The sequence below is a fragment of the Zootoca vivipara genome, chromosome 6, assembly GCF_963506605.1.
Source record: "Zootoca vivipara chromosome 6, rZooViv1.1, whole genome shotgun sequence".
In the NCBI taxonomy this organism is placed as follows: Eukaryota; Metazoa; Chordata; class Lepidosauria; order Squamata; family Lacertidae; genus Zootoca; species Zootoca vivipara.
Window position 1 is genome coordinate 91822731 of NC_083281.1, and position 25069 is coordinate 91847799.

At 47.0% G+C, this 25069-nt stretch overlaps 1 protein-coding gene across 1 annotated transcript in view; it reads left to right on the plus strand.

The window, feature by feature from the left end:
* Positions 1-1473: 1473 nt before the first annotated feature.
* CDS2 (CDP-diacylglycerol synthase 2) overlaps positions 1474-25069 on the plus strand; it is a 41099-nt gene continuing 17503 nt past the window's right edge. The window contains exons 1-4 of the mRNA XM_035119052.2: positions 1474-1652; positions 18261-18394; positions 23440-23536; positions 24399-24496. Of these exons, the coding sequence (XP_034974943.1) occupies positions 1587-1652; positions 18261-18394; positions 23440-23536; positions 24399-24496 (395 nt within the window). The 5' untranslated portion in view covers positions 1474-1586. The remainder of the gene's footprint in view (positions 1653-18260; positions 18395-23439; positions 23537-24398; positions 24497-25069) is intronic.

A 25069-nucleotide genomic window follows, 5' to 3' on the forward strand; every position in this document is an offset into this window, starting at 1 on the left:
GATGAGAGGAGGAAGATGCACTGCTGGTGGCAGCCTTTGCAAAGGCATCAGCCCAGCGTAGGCAGGCAGCGGAGAAGCACCCACATCCGGGCATCCGCGGGGCGGGGTTAGAGGAGGCTTAGGAAAGTGGCAGCAAGAGCATGCATTCAGAACAGGAAGAGTCGCACGGTGCGCGGCAGCTTCCGAGTTAGCTTTGTGAGTTTTCTGCAGCGTTCCATAGAAAACGAGGGAGACATTCAGGATTACAGCGCAGCTGAGGGTTAGTTATTATTTTGTTGCATTTATACCCCACCTTTCCTCCCAGGAGCTCTGGGGAGCATACTGTACATAGTTCTCCTTCTTCCTATATTATCCTCACAGCAACCCTGTGAGGTAGGCTAGACTAAGAGACAGTAACTGGCCCAAGGTCACCCAGTGGCCATGAGGATTCCAACCCTGGTTTCTCCCAGGTCACAGTCCAACACTCTAATCCAGGGGTGCACAACCTGTGGCCCTCCAGATGTTTCTGGACTATAACTCCCATCAGCCCCAGACAGCATGGCCAGTGATCAGGGATGATGGGAGGTGTAGTCCAGCAACGTCTGGGAGAATGACCAATACCAAGATGGGTCTACCAGGCTTGTGTGTTGAGCACACTGGGCAACTGACACCAGCTAGATTACAGTGTTTCCCAACCAGTGTGCCTCCAGATGTTTTGGCCTACAACTCCCATGATCCCTAGCTAAGAGGACCAGTGGTCAGGGATTATGGGAATTGTAGTCCAAAACATCTGGAGTGCTGAAGTTTGGGGATGCCTGGGAAACACTGAGCTAGAAGCAACACCTCAGTGTGTGCTGTTTCAGGAAGGTTTTGGGCATCGCATGTCTGACACATAGATATGCTCTCCCAAGCCCACATTACCAGCATCCTTGCACTCTACAGGGAGCTGGCTTCAGGTACCAGGCCAGCTTGCAGACCAACTCTGCGTTACAGAGCTGTCTGCAAACATGATGCCAAGGCTGGCGCCGTCAACCCTACCATGTGGGAATCCCTTGCAGATGACCAAAGTGTCTGGAGATAGACAGGTCATGTATCCACTCCACAGCAGGGACCAGTGAAGGAATGGCTGTTGGGAGGAGTGGAGAGAGCATCTATAGCAGCGCAGCCCGATGCCTTCATCTGCCCCAGCTGCAACCAAACATGTTTCTCCCATATCGGTCTCTACAACCACAGCAGGCGCTGTAACTTTCCAACGCGTTGACTTCATTCCCAAAGGTGCACTCCTCTCTGGGAGGCAGACGGGTGCCAACCGTTGTGGAAGGCTGAAACGAAATAGCGCCTGAAGAAACCAAGAAGTTGTACCTCCCTATAATGGAGTCGTCCCTCTATCCTTTTAGGTTTTTTTTTTTAAATGAAAGATCTATGCGTAGAAGAGCGAACGGGAGCCTCCCATTGGCCCGGCCGCCTTGGCCCCGCCTCAATCCCCGGGCCCTGCCATCTCGCTGGGCGGCTCGCGCTGCGTTCGCTGCTGTTGCTGTTGCTGCTTCGCTGCGCGGTGCAAAGCGGAGCGGAAGGCGAGGGTGGAGGAGCCGCAACGGGAGTGCAAGATGAGTGAGCTCCGGCAGAGGCTGGGCCGGGATGCCGACGGGCAGCAGCAGGACTCGGAGGGGAAGGTGAGCGGGCTGGCGGGCGAGGGCACGGAGGCAGTGGGTGGGACGCGCTTCTGCATAGGATCCCGGCCGCGCACAAGGGCGCTTACTGAGGTTGCACGAGATGTCTCCGGGGGTGCAGCGGTGACGCGTGTCTCGTGGGGAGGGGAGAGCTACCTCCTCGCGGAAGGGGCGCTGCTCCTGTTTCCTATTGTGACAATACTGATGAGTTGTTTTGTAACGAGGAGGGCCGGGGGTCCTTCCTTCCTTCCCGCTTCTCCCCTCGGGAATGCTTATAAATAAGTTTTAAAATAACGTGCGTAGGATAACGGATGGTTCAGCCTTCATCGTGCGTTCAGCAGCTTCCGAGATCGGTGTCTTCGGGGTGGGGGGGGGTGGGGGAGGGCCGTGCAAACAGGCGTTGCCTTCGGTTTGGCGGAGCTGCTGTGCAATGTGTCAAACGCCAAGCCCCTTGGAAGCTGCTCTCGGCAAACTTGTGTCAAGGCCTCCAAGAAAACTTGATGACTTTATATGCAAAAGTGATCTGAGTTTTTCCCTTGTTTCTGCCACCCCAGGAGCTTCTCTGTTTACAGTTCAAGAGGGCTAGAAACATGGAGAGCTCAAATGCACATTGTTCCATTTTGAGATGAAGTTTTTATGCCACATGCCATGAACCAATGCAACATATTGGGAAATTTAAATGTCTGAGCAGCATGTGGTCATCTGTGTGTTTTGCTCAACATTTCCTGTGCTTTCAGTTCCCATTTCTCACTTGTTGGTGGTTTAAATGGTTTTTGAGGGCAAGGTGGTATATAAACACAATATATATACAGTGTTTATGTACCACCACCTTTTTTCCAAGAAGCTCAAGGCAGAGTGCATTGTTTGCCTCATCACCACAACAACCCTGTGAAGTAGGTCAGGTTGAGAGGCAGCGACTGGCTCAAGGTCACCCAGTGAGCTTCATAGCTGAGTGGCGATTTGAACCCACGGTCCCAGGGCCTAGTCCAGCACTCTTAAGCACTACTGGTTTTATATTCAGTCAGACTTCCAGCACATTATCATCTACACTGCCAATTCTCAAACTCCACGGTTTCAGAAACCACTCACTGAACATTTCCCCCCCTTCACTGCTGGCACCATGGCCTAAAAGTCCCATTTTAGGACAGTCACAGGCTCTAGAGCAGGTTGCTAGGAAGAGCCCCTTTTCAATGGTTGGCCTTTGGCGGGGCGGGGGGGACATCACCAGCGCCATACTATGAAAATTATGGCCCCAAACTGGGAGATTGTTAGTGTATTTTGTAATCCGGCCTGGTGCAGATGGCTTCTATGTCAGTCGTCAAGAAAACAGATCAGCTGTAGGGCCAATTAGAGATGTTCCTGACTGACCCACAACTTTTCTGAGGCCTAAATGGAAACCCTGGGCCTGTTTAAGAAGCCATGCTGTACACCTCAGTTTTCTAACAATGGGTTACACCCCCCCCCACTGGGTTACAGCTTGACTTGTGGTGTAAGAAGTGAGTCCCAAGTGCTAAAGGTCTGGTCTGAAAAGTGTCACTCCAAGGACTGGCCTTGCTCTTCCAGGTTTGAGAGGCTTGCCTGGAGGTGCTGGTGGGATTTGAACCTGGGGCCTTTAGTGTACAATGCAGTTACTGGGGATCTCGAACGGAGGGGGCTGCCGCTGTTGCACTCAGGTGGGAAACAGGAGGATGGACTAGGTGGGCCTCAGCCAGATCCAGCAAGGGGTGGGGGCGCAGTCCTCTTGTGTTTTTTACCACTCAGGCTGCATACATTTAAAGCGCGCGCACTCGCCCACCCCATAGCCACAAGGAATTCTGGGCACTGTAGTTTGCTACGGGTTGCTGGGGGTGGTAGCACTGCTCACAATTCTAAGGGAAAGAATGTGCTGCAAAAGTTATTGTGTGATTGCAGCCTGAGTCTCCCTTCCCTGCAGTCCTATGAATGCATGCTTGAGAGTAATCCACACGGATTGCCGTGATTTATTCAGGGTAAACATGTGTAGGACTCGACATAATGGGTTGTATCCAGTGCTAGCCCTACTCAGAATAGACCTGTTGAAGTTAGTGGACATGACTGAGTTTATGTTCAGTAGTTTTGAGTTGCTTACAGTGAGTAGGACTATTGTTGAATACAAACCCGTGTCTTGCTCTGTGCTTGATCCCTCCCCTGGCGGGGATGCTTTTTACTCAACGCCGGCCTTACACAGGTGCAGCTATTGGATCTCCCACCTGCAATGTCATAGAATCATAGAGTTGGAAGAGACCACAAGGGCCATCCAGTCCAACCGCCTGCCAAGCAGGAAACACCATCAAAGTATTCTTGACATATGCCTGTCAAGCCTCTGCTTAAAGACCTCCAAAGAAGGAGACTCCACCACACTCCTTGGTAGCAAATTCCACTGCCAAACAGCTCTTACTGTCAGGAAGTTCTTTCTAATGTTTAGGTGGAATCTTCTTTCTTGAAGTTTGAATCCATTGCTCCGTGTCCGCTTCTCTGAAGCAGCAGAAAACAACCTTTCTCCCTCCTCTATATGGCATCCTTTTATATATTTGAACATGGCTATCATATCACCCCTTATCACCCAGGCTAAACATACCCAGCTCCCTAAGCCGTTCCTCATAAGGCATCGTTTCCAGGCCTTTGACCATTTTGGTTGCTCTCTTCTGGACACGTTCCAGCTTGTCAGTATCCTTCTTGAACTGTGGTGCCCAGAACTGGACACATGTCGCAAGTAACCCAACTGCAGCAGTGCAGCCAAGAAGTGTGTGATCCCAAGCAAGCAATGAGGGGCGTAGGAAAAGCATTGGTGTTATTCATGACTATTTATTGCCTTTATATTCCACCTTTTTCATCCAAGGCACACAAGGTGACATATGTAGTTCTCCCCCTTGTCATTTAATCCCCACAACAACCCTCTGAGGTAGGTTGGGCTGAGAGGCAGTGACTGGCCCAACGTCACCCAAGGAGCTTCATGGCTCAGTGGGGATTTGAACCCAGGTCTCCCAGGTCCTAGTCTGTCACTCCAACCACTGCACCATACTGGCATTCAGCATCTAGTTAACAATGCCATGATTGGGAGACACACACACGCACCACTTAACCCATGCAAGGGTGTGTGCTGGGTTATTGTAAGAATTATAAGCTGCTGGGTACTAAATGCTTTGAACTCCCTAATGCACTGCCTAAGTGCTTATTGGGACCCAGGTGGCGCTGTTGGTTAAACCACAGAGTCTAGGGCTTGCTGATCAGAAGGTCGGCGGTTCGAATCCCTGCAACGGGGTGAGCTCCCGTTGCTCGGTCCCAGCTCCTGCCCACCTAGCAGTTCGAAAGCACATCAAAGTGCAAGTAGATAAATAGGGACCGCTCCGGCGGGAAGGTAAACGGTGTTTCCATGTGCTGCTCTGGTTTGCCAGAAGCGGCTTTGTCATGCTGGCCACATGACCTGGAAGCTGTACGCCAGCTCCCTCGGCCAATAATGCGAGATGAGCGCTGCAACCCCAGAGTCGGTCACGACTGGACCTAATGGTCAGGGGTCCCTTTACCTTTACCTTTACTAAGTGCTTATTATTCTGCATTAGGGGGAAAACTTGAAATGGCAGTTCATGGGGTGCAGGACCTCAAAAGCTCCACAGAGCTTGCAGGAAGGTCTTGGGTAGCTCATTCCCTACCTGGGTTTTTTTCTCACCTGGTGCTGTGCAGTTGAACAAGAATCCTGCCTGCCTTGCACCTCTGGGAATGAAAGGGTGACCACCGTGTGAAATGTTGGTTAACAATAAAGTTCTGCAAACATTTTCAGGTCTGAGGTGCCTCATATTTTCCAAACTTGGCTGTGAATCTTAGCGAGCAGAAGCCGAACTTCAACCAGGGCTGGTTTGAGGGCAATCCTATCTGTTTGCACCAGGCTCTCCTCTGTTCAGGGGAGCGAGCTCAGTGCCTTGTGATTTGAGAGGTGCTGCTTTTGGGATACAACTCTACAGTCTCCTCCCTGCTGGCCTGATCCAAGGCTGAGCGACAGCTGGAAGTTATATTCCAGCCTTCATGCAGTGCAGAGTTAAGATGTAGAAGTCTCTCCAATGGGAGGCAGTGATGGCAACCAACCCAAGATGGTTTTAAAAGAGGATTGGACAAATTCTTGAGGAGAGGGCTATATTGATGACTACTAACCCTGATTGCTATGGTCTGTCTCCACAGTCAGAAGGCAGCAGTGCTTCTGAACAGCAGTTGCTGGAAACCACAGGAGGGAAGAGTTGCTCTTGTGCTTAGATCCTGCTTTTAGGTTTCCCATTGAGGCACCTGATTGGCCACTGTGAGAATAGGATGCTGGCCTGGACGGGTCCGTTGGCCTGATCCAACTTCCTTGGCATATCAGTGGATACAGAAAGGATCCATTGAAGGTGGAAAATCTGAAACCTGTGGGAGCTCAGGACAGAATAGCACCAGAGGGGACTATTTAGAGTAGTTCAAAAACATGCAAAGCCACCACATGGCTTATGCATTGTTAGTCTTAAGTTATTTTGGGGGAAGCTATGCCCTATAAAGGCCAGCTTTTTCTAACAAGAGGTCAGATGCTACATCACTCGAAGTTTGCAGATGGATAAAATCAGCTGCCTATAGCTTGAAAGCTAAATATTTTCCCCTTCTCTCTCTCTCTTTAAAAAAACATAGCAACTTGTCCACATACTGCAGGTTACTAAAGCCCAAATAGGTGGAGGATCTGCACCAGAGATCCTTCCAGTTAAGTCAGGCTCAACAGCAGTAAATTTTTGCCAAAGAATTATAACTTAAATCATAGGGCATCAGTAAAGCAGTTATTTTAATTCCATCAGTTGCAAAACTGCTTTTTAATAAGAATAAAAAAACAGACCTCTGGGTTGTATCCAAATGAATTATACTCAGAGCAGACCCACTGAATTTAGCTGTGTTTGTTAACTTAAATGAGCTTACTCTGAGTAGGACTAGCATTGACCACCCCCCTTTATTCTCTCTCTCTCCCTTTCCTTTAAAGATTAGCAATGATGAGCTCAAGTCAGCAAACGTTGAGTCATCATTTAACTTTACACAAGCTGCCTAGTGCCAAAGCTGGTCTTAGCAATGCCATATGAGAAGATGTCACAGTAACATTGTTAATTGCCAGACTGTGTAATTCTATAAACTGCATATGTGCAGCAAAACTGGGAAACGAAACCCCTCTGCGCTTGCTAGAACTTATGCCCAAGTAAACATGTGTAGGACAGAGGCATAAAGGGATTTGAATATCATTTCCTGCAATTCCTGGCATCTCTTAGAGCCAGAGATTGTGAAGGAGCCAGCCCCACATGACCCACAGGCTCAGGCCCACAACTTCACAGGCAATTCACTGGTTCCAGCTTTGGGGGGGGGGGGTAACCATCCTCTCTTGGCATCCACCTGCCTTGAGGGACAACAGAGTCTTGGGCATGCTGCTTGCTCAGGGTTTAACAATCTTGTTTTGCTCTAAGATTGGCTTACTCGGGTTCTGCCATTCTAATCTGCTTTGCGGCCGACTAAAATTAGCCAGGTTTAAACTGAAATAAGGATGACAACTTGCGAAAAGAAGTGTCCATGCGGTGAGCTTTTGTGCCTCTGTTTATGGGCTGGTGTGCGCAGGATGTTTGGGGTAGGATGGGACACTTATGTGCCCCATCCTATATGGGGATATATGGGGTGCTCTGTGGCTGTTCACATTCGCGCCAAAAGGGTTCAAACCAGCACAGCGCCTTAAGGATTGTGCAAATTGCTGTCTCAAAACCACAGGCTTTATGAAGCATTATGAGCAGGGTTTGGGGCGAAAGTGTGGGTTCCACCAAGCCCTGCTTAGGCTTTGAGATGCCCCACTGAGTACCTCCTTCCAAGGAACCTGCACTCAGGCTGGTGTGAGTGCCAAGAAGGGCAATTCCAGTAATTGCAGGAGCTTATCTTCTTGCATGTAGATTAGAATAGCTTGTCCTGTTCTTCCTGAAAGATGCACTCTGAGAAGGCAGCCGAAAGCGGAACCAGCCCAGGTGGCTACAGATTGGCCATTAGTCTAGGCCGCAGATCCTAAGATTTTGGAATATGCGAGATGGTTGGTTTCAAGGCCTGGAAGGCTGTTTCCCGCACCAAAGATCTCTTGAGCTTGCACTTCTTCTCTGTGGGGCATCAGAAAATGTTTCCATCCATTGGCTGAGTGCTTCCATTCCATGAACATCTCTCCCTCTGCTGAATTGCAACTCATTACCAAGCTTAAAACCATGGAGACACCTGGCATGAACAGAGACATAGGATTCTTATCTCATTATACATGATCAAGCTTTCTTTAGCACCTCAGCCCTTGCTTTTTCCTGCAAGACCAATTGCAGTCATTAACAGTCATCAAGAGGTTTACCACTCCTATCAGCCCATCACCCATTCCCATCACCCACCCACCCACCCACCCTCTGAATATACATAAGGGTCTGGTTACTTCTGTTTCAGTAACTATCTCCCTCTGGAGTTACTCGTCCGGAGACTTCTTTTAATCTGAGGATGCAGGGAAAGGCTCTCAGTGGGCTTTTAAATCTTCATACTTGTTTGCAAGATTGCTGTAAACCGCCTTGCTCTTTAGACATGTTCTATGTACATATATAATTAACATATTGGCTGCTGATAAAAGGCCTTGAAAGCTGGCCGTTTCCCCTGACCTTTTCCTCTCTTCGCAGCAGTCTGCATCTGCCCCTGACTTTGCTGTTTAGCTTCTGCAGTCAGAATTGGTAAGGGACACATTTCCTTTTACGGGCTTGTGCTTTCGTTCCTGATTTTGTGTGTGCGGAAATAAAGCCAGGAGCTCAAGTCTTCCTTCCACTGTCCTTATAGGCTACAAATGTCGCGAGTTTCTGCACACAGTGAAAGGATGCGCGTCAGGCGTGGTGCAGCACAAATGGAAATGGTGATCTGTCTCTGTATCTCCCCCCCCCCCCCGGTCACCTCCACTTGTTAGACAAGGGGGCAGGTGGTAGTCAGAAAGCAGGTGTGGCCAACCTGGGCATCCATGCAGCACTTGGATTTTTTTGTGGTCCTGGCTTGTTTGAAGCAAGCTTTCCAGAAAAGCGCCCTCTCTATTGGGGAAGGCTGCTTTAGACGGTGGTGATTTATTAATTTTTTGCTGCATTTATCACCTGCTCTTCATTGAATATTTTCAATGGCAAACTAAGTGATAAAAATAAACAGAAAAGCAACAATATATTTTAAAAACACGGAATAATATTGTTGTTGTTTAGTTGTTTAGTCGTGTCCGACTCTTCGTGACCCCATGGACCATAGCACGCCAGGCACTCCTGTCTTGCACTGCCTCCCGCAGTTTGGTCAAACTCATGTTCGTAGCTTCGAGAACACTGTCCAACCATCTTGTCTTCTGTCGTCCCCTTCTCCTAGTGCCCTCAATCTTTCCCAACATCAGGGTCTTTTCCAAGGATTCTTCTCTTCTCATGAGGTGGCCAAAGTATTGGAGCCTCAGCTTCAGGATCTGTCCTTCCAGTGAGCCCTCAGGGCTGATTTCCTTCAGAATGGATAGGTTTGATCTTCTTGCAGTCCATGGGACTCTCAAGAGTCTCCTCCAGCACCATAATTCAAAAGCATCAATTCTCCGGCGATCAGCCTTCTTAATGGTCCAGCTCTCACTTCCATGCATCACTACTGGGAAAACCATAGCTTTAACTATACGGACCTTTGTCGGCAAGGTGATGTCTCTGCTTTTTAAGATGCTGTCTAGGTTTGTCATTGCTTTTCTCCCAAGAAGCAGGCGTCTTTTAATTTCGTGACTGCTGTCACCATCTGCAGTGATCAAGGAGCCCAAGAAAGTAAAATCTCCCACTGCCTCCATCTCTTCCCCTTCTATTTGCCAGGAATAATATAAGGCAGCCCAATAAACAAGGAATGAACCATTCTGTCGTAAGGCAAACGTACGTGATGGCGATGTGCCTGTGTGTGGCAGTTCATAATCAGAGCTTCCAACGTGTCCAGAATTGAGTAACAGCTTTCAAAGGTCTACAGGATTGGCTTTTGAGTCGCTATACCCGTGCCTCTGATGAGATAAGCAAGTCACCAGGTTATCTTTCTTTGTTTTCTTTGGGCAAAGCAACCTGTATCCTTGTATTCTCTTCCAGTATTTTTTTTAGGACTGCCTGCAAACAGATTCCTAGCAGATATATACAGTATATACCTGATGGTCTTTTTCACCAATGGACTGGCTAATTGGTTAAAAATGCAAATGAATCTGCTTGCTTCTGAAACCTAGTTGTCCCTCAGCAGGGAGCTGATGGAAACTGCCTTCCAAAAGATCTGCTTGACTCGGGCATCCAGGGTGGCGAAGAACGTCCCTGAGCTGTTAAAAGAAGTGTGAGAGCTTGCAATGGAATAAAAACAAGCTGCTGGGAGAAGACAATCTTCAGTATATTATTCCTTAGTATAGCAACAAAAGCAGCCGCGGCATAATCCATCTTGAAGCTGCACTTCTAGACTCGGGGTGGCCAGCATGATACTTTCCATTCTCCTGCCCCATTGGCCATGCTGGATGGGAGCTGTAATTTGCAGCGTCTGGAGAGCACCAGGCTGGCTGTCCCTGTTGTAAATGGTCCCATAAATATCCCCACCAGTGGCAAGTGTCGATCCTGGCCCTGCCAAGCCCCCAGCCAGGCCAAAGATCCTCATCCTGCTGGGCTTTTTGCTGCTGAGGCAAGGTGCACCTCAACAAGCTAGCCTTACAGAGGTGCTGAATCACACGTTCCTAATGATTTGCACAGGCATTGTTTTTCAGGGACCCAGGTGGCACTGTGGGTTAAACCACAGAGCCTAGGGCTTGCTGATCAGAAGGTCGGCGGTTCGAATCCCTGCGACGGGGAGAGCTCCCGTTGCTCGGTCCCAGCTCCTGCCCACCTAGCAGTTCGAAAGCACATCAAAGTGCAAGTAGATAAATAGGCAGGAAGGTAAACGGCGTTTCCGTGTGCTGCTCTGGTTCGCCAGAAGCGGCTTTGTTATGCTGGCCACATGACCTGGAAGCTGTATGCCGGCTCCCTCGGCCTATAGAGCGAGATGAGCGCCGCAACCCCAGAGTCAGACACGACTGGACCTGATGGTCAGGGGCCCCTTTACCTTTACCTGTTTGACAAAAGCATGGCAGGCGGGAGAAAAGAGGAGTCTGTTCTTTACGAGGTACTGAGTTTATGCAGCTCCCCTGGAATTTTGCTGAAGACTGCAGAAGCATTCAAGCTTTCAAGCTCTCCTTTTTAGTGATTGTGAAATGGATAGAGGCAATGGTTTTAGGGTAGTTACGGTTTCCTAGTTCAGTGCTAGCACTTGAAACTGCAGTGGAGTATGAGGCTGCCTTGTGTGACTTAAATGTTTCTCCATAGCTAAGTAAATAAAGCAATCCCTTGCACACGAAGAACTAGCTTTTCAGGGTCCTTGGCTAGCCTGTTCCCTGATGTGTTCATTTTCTACAAGCAGGGAGTGCTTCTTGTGTTGCGCAACAATCCTTGCTGTGAGCCCCGATGAGGCACAGCCCAGGTGGGCTGCCTTGGGGAGAACTTGGCTTGTGTTACCTGCTGCTCTGAGTAGGTCTACAGGTGGTTGCTCAGCCCTGTTCACCAACCTCACCATGGCAAGTGCTTTTTACCAGCTTTTCCTTGTTCGGCAACTATGGCCTTTCCTGGACAAGGATAGCCTGATCATTGCAGGCCATGTGTTGATAACTTCGAGGATGGATTACTGCAGTGTGCTCCAAGTGGGTCTGCCCTTGGATCTTGTTTGGAAGCTCCAGGTGGTGCAGAATGTGGTGGCCAGGTTGCTGATCCGAGCTTCTGGCTGAGAACATGTTGAAGCATCTGCACGGGCTGCTCATCTTCTGTTGAGCCAGGTTCATGGTCCTTGCATTAATTTGCAAAGCCCTGAACGACCTTGAGTCGAGTCCAGGGTGCCTCAGGGATCTCCTGAACCCTCATATCCCAGCTCAGTCACTGAGATCATCTGCAGGAGCTTTGCTCATTGTCCCCAGAGTCGGTGAGGCTCCTTTCACAGCAAGAGAGGGAGCATTAAGCCAGTGTTACCTTCCCTGTCCTGTGGAACACTCTGCAACTAGAGCTTGAGCAGGTGCCTTTTCTGCCAACTTCTAAATGCCTGCTGAAAACCTTCCTATTTAATCAGGCCTTTGCAGGCAATCCAAGACCAAATTTTTCCACAGTGGTTAATTGTTGCCTGTTTTAAACTTTTTTATTGGGTTATATTGTACAGTTTTGTTTTATTATTGTAAACTGCATTGATGTAGGTTTTATGACATCATATTTTTTAAAATAATAATAATACATAAATTATCTGGCCAGGGTGATGAGTGCTGTCCTGCCATCCTCTCTTTGGCTTTGCTGCCATTTAGAGGTTCCTCCTGTATCCACCTCTCCAGCTCTGAACTTGGGCTTTCTGTTTGGGTTGTAGGTTTTAGCTTTGCCTTACTTGGGGTTTAACTTGGAGGAAGCATGATGTGTTTCTCCCCAGTTCTCTCTCTCTCTCTCTCTCTCTCTCTCTCTCTCTCTCTCTCTCTCTCTCTCTCTCTTTCATTGCCTGCAATAGAATTTCATTTATTTTCACCTGCGTGTAGCTTTTAGTTCTTTAATGCTGCATTCACCTCCATCTGCAAGAAAGGAGCTCTTCCAGGTGCTGGTGGTCTTGGTCTGCAGCAGGAGTGACAAATGAATGATGATTATGATGATAATAATAATAATAATAATAATAATTTATTATTTATACCCTGCCCATCTGGCCGGGTTCCCCCAGCCACTCTGGGCGGCTTCCAACAAAATATTAAAATACAGAAATCCATCAAACATTAAAAGCTTCCCTAAACAGGGCTGCCTTGAGATGCCTTCTAAAGGTCTGGTAATTGTTGTTCTCTTTGACCTCTGGTGGGAGGGCATTCCACAGGGTGGGTGCCACTACCGAGAAGGCCCTCTGCCTGGTTCCCTGCAACTTGGCTTCTCGTAGCAAGGGAATGAGGCCCTTTAGAGATTTCTGGGGTTCCATCTCACATCAGTCCCAGACAGAAAAGTCAGGGGACTGAAGGGAGTTGTAGCCCTCCTCTCTCTCTCAACACTGCAACTTGCGGACAACCAACGAAACTGAACGCTGGAAGATTCAGGAGAGATAAAAGGAAGCCGTTTCTGCAGTGCATAGTTAAAACTACGGAACTTTCCCCCCGCAGGAGGAGGCAGCGATGGCCACCAACTTGGATGGCTTTACTAGAGGATTGGAGAAATTCAAGGAGGAGGAGGAGCAGGCTATTGATGGCTATTAGCCACAGTGGCAATGCTCTGCCTTCATGGTCAGAGGCAGCAAGGCTTCTGCTGGCCACAGTAAGAACGGGATGCTGGACTAGATGGGCCATTGGCCTGATCCAGCAGGCTCTTCTTAAGTTCTTATGTAGTCCTGCATTATCTGGAGGGCCAAAGGTTAGCCACCCCTGGCCTACTAGCATAGTAATGATTCTCTGCTCAGCTCTGAACTCACTTCGAAATTTTGAATTTCATGAGGGTTGCTGTGGTGAATCAGGCTTGAGTTTGTAGTTTCTCGTGTAACATGGGAATCTAGAAACAGCGCTGTGCCGAGACCATTGGTCCATCAACCTCTGCAGATTCTCTCCATCATTCCCTCCCTCCAGGTGATGATGGAACCAGAACCTTTTGCAAAGCAGCCACGCTTCCCCAAGCTGCGGCTGCTCTTTCTCTCCCCGTAGGCTGCTGGTGAAAGCACAACTGTGTGCATGCATGATTTTAATAACAAATCGCCATAATTCAAATTCTTGGGATTGATAATATTGACAGTCCACATGGCCCCAATCACAGAGTTTTTGTGTGCGTGCGTGCGATTATAATGCTTCATGTTTGTGCATTGACCCAGTTGTGTAAGAATTGCCAGGAGCAACGGAGCCATTTTCATTCATTCTGGCGCGTGAGAGCAGGAGGTGGTTGCCATAGAAACTTCTGGGGTGGACCAGAGCACAGCACATCAGAAAGCAGCCAGCTTGGTCCCCTGATCAGCTGCTCGAGCCAGTGATTTGCAGAGGGACAGCTGTGATTTGCACGGTGATGGAAAGGTTGGCAATTAGCAAGCCCCTCCACTTCCGATTTTTTACTCCTCCCACCCACCCACCTCTCCCAATCCTATATTAAACACAGCTCTGTGTAACACAGCTCTAAGTCAAGAAATCCACCCTGACATCTCTGGGTTTGCGATTCTTCTTTATTCAGTTCCTCTTTCCCCACCCACTGGTGATTTTATGTATCAATAATAATAATAATAATAATAATAATAATAATAATAATAATAATTTATTTATACCCCGCCCATCTGGCAGGGTTTCCCCAGCCACTCTGGGCGGCTTCCAACAGAAAAAACCCCACAGTAATCTATTAAACATTAAAAGATATCTATATCTCCCACCTTTCCCCCCAGACTCAAGGTTATGTGCACAAATTAAAACAATACAGATGCCATGCAGACTGACATTCTGAATAAACCTTTTTAGAGGGAAGGGGAGGGGGCAGTGGGGATGAGCCCCTGGAACCAAGGGGGTCCCCTCCCCCCCAAAAGCTTGGGAACCGCTGGCTTAAACTGTGGTTTATGTGACATGCACACTGGACCAGTGCTTGTCCTTTGCTTTTAGCTGCGAAGTTTTTATTGATTGCTTGTTTTTATGTCAGCATATGAAGGGGCGTGGGTGGCGCTGTGGTCTAAACCACTGAGCCCACGGCTTGCCGATTGGAAGGTTGGCGGTTCGAATCCGCGCGATGGGGTGAGCTCCTATCGTTCGGTCGCTGCTCCTGCCAACCCAGCAGTTCGAAAGCACATCAAAGTGCAAGTAGATAAATAGGTACCACTCTGGCGGGAAGGTAAACAGCGTTTCCATGTGCTGCTCTGGTTCGGCAGAAAGCGGCTTAGACATGCTGGCCGCATGACCCGGAAGCTGTAGCCAGTAAAGCAAGATGAGCGCTGCAACCCCAAAGTCGTCCGCAACTGGACTTAACGGTCAGGGGTCATTTACCTTTACCTTTATAAATTTATATTTTGGGGGTGGAATGTTACTTTGGGGTTCTTCTAAGCAGAAAGCAATAGCTTTCTGACATGCAGGTTGGATGGAATAAAATTTCTAGTTTGGGGCATCTGTGTGCTGAAGGCACCATGTTGGAGATGGCAGGTGTGCTTTTGTGCCTGTGTGGGGGGCAGCTTTTTCTTTGCACGGTCGGTTCAGAAAGCGGCTTCTTTTTGCAGCCGAGACATCGGATAGTGGGAACTTGGCTGTCCTTGTCCATTCTAGACCTCAGAAGATAGTGGCCTCTCCTTCCTTGGAGGTTTTTAAGCAGTGGCCACCAAGGATTCTTTAGCTGGAATTCTTGCATTGTCAGGGATTGGATGAGATGGCATTTGGGGGGTCCCTTCCAATTTTACTTATCTGTTGTTGATGTTGCAATTCCCTGATGGCTTGAGGGCATCTTTGCACTTTGGGAAGCTGGTACAATGACTCCTTCCATTGCTGATACAAAGGAGTCCTGTGACTTTTAAATGAGTACATAATACACAGTGCCAGTGCCAGCATTTATATTATATCTCATTTTCTGTTGATGTTATCAATTTCCTACCTGGCGACGGCATCCTGAGCCAAATGCATCCGAGTACCAATGCAGTTTAAACCTTGCTGGAAGGAAGAGGGGCTAGTGCCTTCCTCCCTCTGGTCCTGCTCTCCTCACAGCATTTGAGTTGGTGCTGGGGTCTTGTACATTTGCATGCACCCTTCTCGCTCTGGGACGGGCCCTTTCTCCCTCTCCTTTCCATGACTTGCTTTAACTTCAACACAGTTTGTAGAGGGTCATTAATCCAACTTGCAAAGGGAGCTGGTTAGCGTTAAACCAGGGTAAGCATGTTTGCGGAACAAAACCATGGTTAGAGCAAACCATGGGAGGGAAGGATTTGTGTAGAAATGGTGAAAAAGTAGGAGGAGGGAGCCCCTGCGATAAGAAAATATGAAGAGCCTGCTGGATCAGGCCGGTGGCCCATCTAGTCCAGCACCCTGGTCCTCACAATGGCCCATCAGATACCTCTTGAAATGGCATCGCCTTTTCATTCAAGCCCTGGGCACTTGTGCAAAAGCTTCTGATGGCTGTTCCATAAGACTCCAGAGTGCAAGGCTGGGAGGAGCTATATAAGTAGTCACATGGACTTGGGCGGGGCTTATGGGGAGTATATAAGAGAACTCTGCTTAAGTTTTAGCTCAGTTGGCTGGGGGAGCATCTGAGATTTAGCCAGGGCAGCCCTGGTCTTGGAGGGCATATCTCAGCTGTTGCCTGTGGATAGGATCACCAAGGCTTGCATTGTTTGGGTGCTTAATGGCTATCGATGGCTATCGATGGCTACTGGCCGCAATGGCTGCTTTCCGCCTCCACAGTTTGAGGCAGCATTGCTTCTGAATACCAGTTATTTGAAACTAGAGGGCAGTGGTGTCCAACAGGTCATTCAGGAGCGATTGTTCGATCCCCAGGAGGTTCTAGTAGATTGCAGTTGATGGCGGGCTCCTTTTCGTTTGCCGTGTCCTCCATTTTCATATGTTCGCTGGAACGGTTATTGCTGTGAGGCAACTTGTTTTCTTAGCACTAATTTGGTGAGTGAGTTTCCCCCTTACCCCTTTACTCAAGTTTGACATTCTCCTTCCCCAAAAATGGGACTCCCCCCCAAAAAAAGCTCAACAATTTTGACCTGAACCCCCAGTTTTTTATTCTGAGAATAGATCGCAGTCTCTTGGGAGTTAGACGCGCCTGCTCTAGGGGAAGAGAATGCTCTTGTGCTCGAATCCTGCTTGCAGGCTTCTCACAGGCATCTGGTTGGCCCCTGTGAGAACAGGAGCAGGGTGAATAAAAATCAATGGTTTTTTTAAAAAAATATTTTAAAAATCAGATTTTTTTTATTTAAATCAGATTTTTTATTTAAATCAGATTTTTTTAAATTTAAATCGGATTTTTATTATTTAAATCAGATTTTTTAAAATAAAATGCTTTTTGAGGAAAATATATTACCATCCAAAGGTTATTCTATCATGAAATAAAGATTAGTTTTTTAATTATGTAGAATAAGGTTGTATATGTTTAATTTTTTTGGTAAATAAATTCCATTAATCCATTCACAATGTCATGCTCTTCCAGAGGTTTTTGTAAGATTATTGGGCAGTTTCTCTGCCTGCAAGATATTATCACAGATGCTTGGTTTACTTTTGCAGTTCTCAAAACTGAATTTGACTCAACAGAGATCACATGCCTCTTCTTCACAGCAAAAATGTTATAACATGAACAGAGTTGAGAAAAAGACCTTAATCCTATTGTTCTACAAACCTATGAATACAGAATCAACCCCTTCAGTGCTAAGTTTCAAGAAGTTCAGTGAATAGAATAGAAACAATATTTTTCTGATTGTTTGGAGTGGACAGTATTTAAGTTTTTCATGTGTAGGCTGGGCTGACAGTCTTAAGTTTCTTAAAATATATATATTTTGTTTTTGTTTAGCCAAATTACTTAACAAACATGGATGTTTGTTTAAGCAAATAACATATGCTGTAATGCTGTAACATATGCTGTAATGTTGTTGTTTCAGTTGAATAAATCTATTTAAATTGTTATTATTAAGGTAATGATTATTTTTCTCCTTCCTAAGTACAACAGAAAAGTTGTCCAAATACAGTATGAATGTATTATATTACTCTACAGGTTGCTAAATTCCTAACAGCCGTCCTCTCGTACAAGAGACGGAATGGAATGTTAGCAGATTATTTATAGTTATAAGAATTTTCTATAATGACATCAGATATTGATTTTAGCGTAGTGCCTAAATTTTTTAATCATAATCTTAAACTTTTCTTTTTTGATTGTTAATATTTGTCCTTGTGAGCTGTGAATTGTGTTATATTATTTGTGGCTTGAACGAGTCCGCTGTTTTATTTGATTTATTTTGTTGAGTTGTGTTTTATGATGGGCGTAAAGCCGAATAAACATCCTGATGATGAGGGAGGAGACCGTATGAATGATTAACCTATTAAACTGGGGATAAAAAAACTAATATGAAAAGTTGTTATTCTAAAAATCTTCATCTACCAGCATATTAAAGTTATACCAGCAAGAAAACTATGATTTAAATCAAGCCTTACTGACTAGAGATTTAAATCGTGATTTAAATCAGTTGTTTGATTTAAATCAAATCCACCCTGAACAGGATGCTGGACTAGATGGTCCAGTGGCCTCCTATTATGTTCTCACAAAGCAGCATTCACACGGCACTGACTGCAATCCATATTGATCCTATAGCTTCTTGATAAATGCTGCTGTTTGATGCATTCCCCACCCACCACCACAAATCAGCTTCAGTCCAACTAGGATATCACATGCAATGGTCTCTAAGGTGCTACTGGAAGGATTTTTTTAAAAATTTATGTTTTGACTATGGCAAACCAACACGTCTACCTACCTGTAGGCAGGTCATGTGTGCAGATGGAAGCCCTTCACCCTGACCCCCCTTGCTTCTTTCCATTAAACCTTTGCCTCTCTTGTCCTGCAGGAGTCAGAGTTTGAAAGCAAGCTGGATGGAGAAACGGCGTCAGACAGCGAGTGCAAATCAGAAGTTGCCCAAGCAGCGCCGGTGGATGACACCCCAGAGGTCCTCAACAGGGCTCTCTCCAACCTGTCCTCCAGGTAAATGCTGATGTCAAAACACACTCGGACGTTTTGCAGCAAAGCCCACTTTTTATTTATTTCATGTATTTTATACACTGCTTGATATTGGGGAAAAACACAAATCTCAGCATTGTTTACAAAGTAAGGCAAAATAATAAAAGGATCGGTAAGAAGAATCAGTAATGATTTAAGACATTCAAAAACTTAAAATCTCAATGGACTGAAAACAGCTTAAAACTCACATCAACTTTCTTAGCATCTGGGTAGGCTTGTCAGAAGGTGCCTGCCTGATATCAATAGGCAGGGAGTTCCAAAGTGTAAGTGCTGCCACACTAAAAGATTAAAGTTCTTACAAATGCGGAACAGGCATCATGGGGCACCTGTGAGACTGAAGTGGTCAAGTGGAGTAGTGATCTCACAAGCATTTCTCCCTCCCCCAGGTGGACCTGAAAGGGTGCTTTATCTAATAGTTATGGTGTCATAGCTCTGCCGAGGAGCAGGAGCCAAAATGGCAGGGGCCTGTATGCAACCAGGACTCCCCACCCCACCAACCTCCCCAATCCTACAGATTTGCCACCATCATGTGTTATGAGAGGCTGGGCCCCCCACAAACAGCACAGGCATATAGGAAGCTGCCTTGTACAGAGACAGGCCATTGGTCCATCTTGCTGAGTATTGTCTACACTGACTGGCAGCAGCTCTCCAGGGTTTCCAGCAGCCATCTCTTCCAACCCTGCCTGGAGATGCAACTGGGGGTTGACCAGGGGCCTTCTGTTTGCAAGGCAGATGCTGTGCCACTGAGCTCTGGCCCTTCCCCAACAAATACTGCTTGGTGCCCAGTCCCATCAAGGCTGGCCCAAGAGGTTATGGTGGCACCTCTCTGCCCACCCCCTGCCCCGTCTACTAATGAGCAAATAATAAATTAACGAATTCCTATGCCCCACAAATAACCCAGAGGTGCATTTTAAATAAAAGGACACATTCTACTCATGTAAAAACACGCTGGACCATCTGCGGGCTGGATTGAGAAGGCGATTGGGCCGGATCTGGCCCCCGGGCCTACCAATGTGTTAGACAAATGCCCTCCCATGAAGAGGCATTTTCCAATTCCCCCCAGCACTGTCCAGCTCTGGCTGCCTTGACCAGCCTGGAAAGACCACTGGCAATGTACACATCATGGCCCTTGTGGTCTCTTCCAACTCTATGATTCTATAAGGTTGTTTTCTGCTGCTCCAGAGAAGCGGACACGGAGCAATGGATTCAAGCTACAAGAAAGAAGATTCCACCTAAACATTAGGAAGAACTTCCTGACAGTAAGAGCTGTTTGGCAGTGGAATTTGCTACCAAGGAGTGTGGTGGAGTCTCCTCCTTTAAGCAGAGGCTTGACAGGCATATGTCAAGAATGCTTTGATGGTGTTTCCTGCTTGGCAGGGGGTTGGACTGGATGGCCCTTGTGATCTCTTCCAACTCTATGATTCTATGATTCCAAGGATGCTGTCCACCTTCTTTGGCTTTCTTCATTAGAACAGCCTGCTTTGAGGGGGTGGGGGTGGGGGTGGGAACGGACTCCAGGTGCCAGAAATATGATTTGTTGCAGGCATGACACATTTTTTTGGCTGGGTGCTTCCTCAGGGACACCACAGGGTGATGTAGTGGTTAGAGTCTGTCTAGGGCCTGAGAGACCAGGGTTCAAATCCCCACTGAGCCCTGAAGGTTACTGGGTGATCTTGGGCCTCTCACTGCCTCGCAGGGTCGTCGTTGGGATTAAATGGAGAGGAGGAGAACCACTTACGCCACCTCGAGCTCCTTGGAGGAGAGGCGGGGTAAAAATGCAATAAAGAAATACAGTGGTACCTCTACTTAAGAATTTAATGCGTTCCGAACGCACATTTGTAAGTCGAAAAAAATTGTACGTTGAATCCCATAGGAATGCATTGGGAGAAATAATTCGTAAGTCGAAGCAACCCTATCTAAAAATTCGTAAGTAGAATAAAATCCTATCTAAACCGCATCCAAGATGGCGGACGGAGCTCCATTCGTAAGTACAGTAGAAACATTCGTAAGTAGAGTTATTCGTAAGTAGAGGTACCACTGTAATGCATAGGAAGGAGTATAAATAGCTAAAGCTGGACCATTAGGTCCAGTCGCAGACGACTCTGGGGTTGCGGCGCTCATCTCGCTTTATTGGCCGAGGGAGCGGGCGTACAGCTTCCAGGTCAAGTGGCCAGCATGACTAAGCCGCTTCTGGCGAACCAGAGCAGCACACAAAAACGCTGTTTACCTTCCCACCAGAGCGGTACCTATTTATCTACTTACACTTTGACGTGCTTTTGAACTGCTAGGTTGGACCGAGCAACGGGAGCTCACCCCGTCGCAGGGATTCGAACCGCCGACCTTCTGATCAGCAAGCCCTAGGCTTTGTGGTTTAGACCACAGCGCCACCCGCTTCCCAGGAAGGGGTATAGTGAGCACAAAACGCAATGAAGTATAATGCTACTTTTTCATCATCTCATTCCAAAGGAATGCCACGCAAAAATTATGAAATTTCTCCTATATATGGTAAAAGTCACTAAAGGAACTAAAAAATGTCTAGAACTAAATAAAGAAAAATACAAATCAAATAAAAAAGAGGACACCTTAAAAAAGAAGAGGTTTTTTGGGGTGGGAGGTGACTGTCAGTGGTACTATTTATTCTCTATCTGCTATCGTTGGCTACTGGCCACAATGGCTGTGCTCTGTCCCCACAGTCAGAGGCAGCAAGGCTTCTGAATATCAGTTACTGGAAAGCGCAGGACAGGAGGGGGCTGCTCTTGTGCCTGGATTCCTCCTTGGGGGTTTCCGTTTGGGGCACCTGTGAGGACAGCATGCTGAGCAAGGTGGGCCACTGGCCTGATCCAGGAGACTCGCCTTATGTTCTTACGTTACGCTGCTCTCAGGTTGTGTTTCAGTCTTGCGTCTGTTGCTGGTATGTGTGTGTGTGTATGTGTTTCACAACGGCGTCTTCTGCAGGCCTCTGTTTCTCTGGCAGGGTCTGGAGCGTGACCTTCTGCCAAGAGACCCCGAGGGAGAATGGTGTGTGTGTGTGTGTGTGTGTGTGTGTGTGTGTGTGTGTGTGTCTGTGTTCTCTCAGGAAGCAGCCTGGTGCCAGAAATAGCAGTTGCCTTTCGCCCTTGCTAGGAATGTGCCAAAACTTTGAAAGCCATCAGGGAGCGGATCTTCCGATTCTGGGAAGAGTAAATTTCCACAGCGGGGCCTCTGTTTCTTCCCCTGCAAGCTCTCTCATAGACTCAAACAGGGCGGATTTGATTCAAATCAAATCAATTTAAATCAGTAGTCAGTAAGAGTTGATTTAATCACTAGTCAGTAAGACTTGATTGATTTATTACGGTTCTTGACCAGCACACATAAATATGCAATACATAAAACAATAAAGGAAAAACAGTAATAATCTAAAAATAGGCAATAAATATAGGTTTTAACAATTGTTTAAAAGAAAACTGATTTAATCAGTAAGACTTGATTTAATCACTAGTCAGTAAGACTTGGTTTAAATCATTTTTGACAGAAAGGTTCAACCTTGCTGGTATCCTCTTAATATTTACAATCAGGTGAAGGTTTCATTTTTGGAATAATAAATTTTCAGAGTAGTTTTTACAGTTATATCAAAAATTACTGCTTTGGTTATACTATCAGAAATACATAGACAGATAATTATTAAATTATCTATCTATCTATCTATATATATACAGTCGTACCTCGGGTTACGAACACCTCGGTTTGCGAACAGTTCGGGTTACGAACTGCGCAAACCCGGAAGTGTTTTCGCCGCACGCGCGTGCGCAAAAGCAGCGCACGCGGTCTGCGCATGCGCAAAATGGCACTTTGCGCTGCGTTCGGGTTTCAAACTTTTCGGGTTACTGTATATGTAGAAGGTCCATATTTGTTAGGCCGTGACGTTCTCCGAAACCGCTTGCCCGATCGCGTTCAAATTTGGCCACAGCGTCACATGGGGATATCCGAGTGTTTCCATGTGCTTAGATTCCTCACATCTCACACCTGTGCCACGAAAACCAGGTAAAACCCACTGGTTTGAAACCCTGAACTCAGAGAGCCAGGGAAGCTGGGAAATAGAAGGCAGAAGAGGTTGCAACACAGTGCCCTCTAGTGGCTGCTACACTGGTACCACAGCTAGAAAACCTTGGCCCTCTATCAGAGGCTACACTGGTACCATGGGCGTACCCAGGGGGGCAGCTGCCCCCCTCCAGAAGCCAAAAAAATTACCTCCCTTCCTTCTCTCTCTTCCCTCCCTCCCTCCTTCCTTCTCTCTCTCTTCCCCTCTCTTGCCCCCCCCTAGTTTGGATCCTGGGTACGCCCCTGACTGGTACTGCAGCTACTAGGCCAAATGGAGACTCGCCTTTACAGACTAGGCCGAATGGAGGTGGGGACTCGCCTGGGTGTGGGTTTGGGGCAGGAGGGGACAGGGTAGGTCATGGATCGGGACAGGGTGGGGGGAATCACAGGCATGAGCCACAGCAACGCGTGGCCTGGCCAGCTAGTTGTTTATATATGGCCAACTTTTCTGCTGTACTTTATTGGAAGGAGAAAAACAATCATTTCCTTAATAACAATTTAAACAATTTAGTTAACTAAAACAATAACGTTATAGCATATGTATCCATGTTTGTTAACTGATGTGGTTAAGCGATTTTTAAAAAACAAACAAACAAAAAACTAGACTGAGTTTTAGCACAGATGAAAAACTTTAAACAAATCCTTATTTCCTGGTGAATAGCCTTTGGACTAGAATGTAACTTAAGTAGAAAACCATCTTTAGAAAGATTTTTCCTCCAGAAGCATTTTATTTTAAAAATCTGAGTTAAATAAGTAAATAAAATCTGGTTACCGCATTTTATTTTATTTTTGAAAAAAACATTGGTTTTTATCCACCCTGGACTCAAACACTTGTTGAGTTGGAGAGGTCCCAATCTAGTACCACCCCCTGCAGTGCAGGAGTCACAGCTAAGGAATCCCTGATCTCTTTTGATGCTTTCCTTCCTCTGCAGATGGAAGAACTGGTGGGTGAGAGGCATCCTGACTCTGGCGATGATCGTCTTTTTCTTCATCATCATCTACCTGGGACCAATGGTCTTGATGATGATCGTAAGTCTTTGTGGTCTTTCTGGTCTTTTCCCGATGGAGGCCTGGGGGTTCGGGAATGGCTTCAATCTTGCCGGAAGGCAGGGCTGGATTCCACCTCCTCACGAGTTTAAAAGGCCATGGGGAAAGAGGAATGCTTTTGCCTGATGCCTCAAATTATGTACTGAGGGCTCCAGGCAAGCCTCCCTGGGGAGATAATTCCACAAGCAGAGAGCCATCCATTGAGCATAGCTGCCAAGTCTCCCGTATTCCCCGGGAAACCCCCGTTTTCCCAGCTGTTCCCAGCTGAAAAAACGGGTTTTTTTTGTTTCCCCCCGGTTTATTCTGGCACGGCGGCCATTTTGGAACTGGACGGAACATGCTCAGAAGCGACTTTTGGTGCTGCTCTGCCCAGTTCCAAAATGGCTGCAGGGCGACTTCTGGTGCGGCGGCCATTTTGGAACTGGGCAGAGCAGCATCAAAAGTCGCTTCTGAGCATGCTCCGCCCAGTTCCAAAATGGCTGCAGCGCTACTTCCGGCCTGCTACTTCCGCTCCGATCCCTTATTTTTCCGGCAGGAACTTGGCAGGAATGGCATGGGATATAAATGTAATATATAAATACAAAAAAAATATGCAAGAATGCTTCTTGTTCTCTTGAAGTGACCTGTAAATTTATTAGAACTCGTGCCCCCTTGCTGTCTGTCTGTCTGCAAAAGCATATTTAGGGGAGCATGACTGGTTTGGTTGCACTGGGTGCAGAGCCTCAAGGGCGCCACAACTATGATGTAAAATAGAAGATGTATGTGAGTGCCAAATGTTGGTGTCGTAGGAAATTTGAGACCCCAAAGTCCACCACTGCTGTCTGTCTGTGTCTGTCTCTCTCAGGTGATGTGTGTGCAGATCAAGTGCTTCCAAGAGATCATCACCATCGGTTACAACGTTTATCACTCCTATGAGCTGCCCTGGTTCAGAACCCTAAGTTGGTAAGTGGAATCAGAGTTTGAGCTACCTGAGTAAGCTCTTGAAGTCTGCTTTCCCTTTTCCATGAGGATATCTCTATGCAGCTCTGTTCTTCTAACCAGCTCAAGGCGGCGGCTGTTGTTAACCTTTTCCTTTATAACTGTTAATTTATGACTGTTACCCAACAGCGCAGGGCAGTACATCATACCATGTAGAAAGCAAACAATAAGAAAAAGGAACCAATATAAATCAAGGCTCCTGTGTTCCCGAAGCTTTAATGGATGGTAAATGTTGAGCATCTAATTCTGAAACACAGGAAATAAAACCCCACCAGATGGCATAAAAGCCTTCTGGACCCTCTATCCCCCCAGAGACACAGAGTTTATGTCTTATCTTTTTCTCACTGGCCAAAGTCTGTAAGTTATTATGCCACAAAGCTAAATGCAGATTTTTCAGGCGTTTCCATTGCTGGACTACTGAAATCCTGGCTGCAGTCCACCAGCTGGTGCTGCAAACGTGGGTGGGCCGCCCCCAAGCAACTCACTTTTGTCCACCTGCTGTCACTCCCTTCCCTAGCCATTGATTTCTCTCTCAAC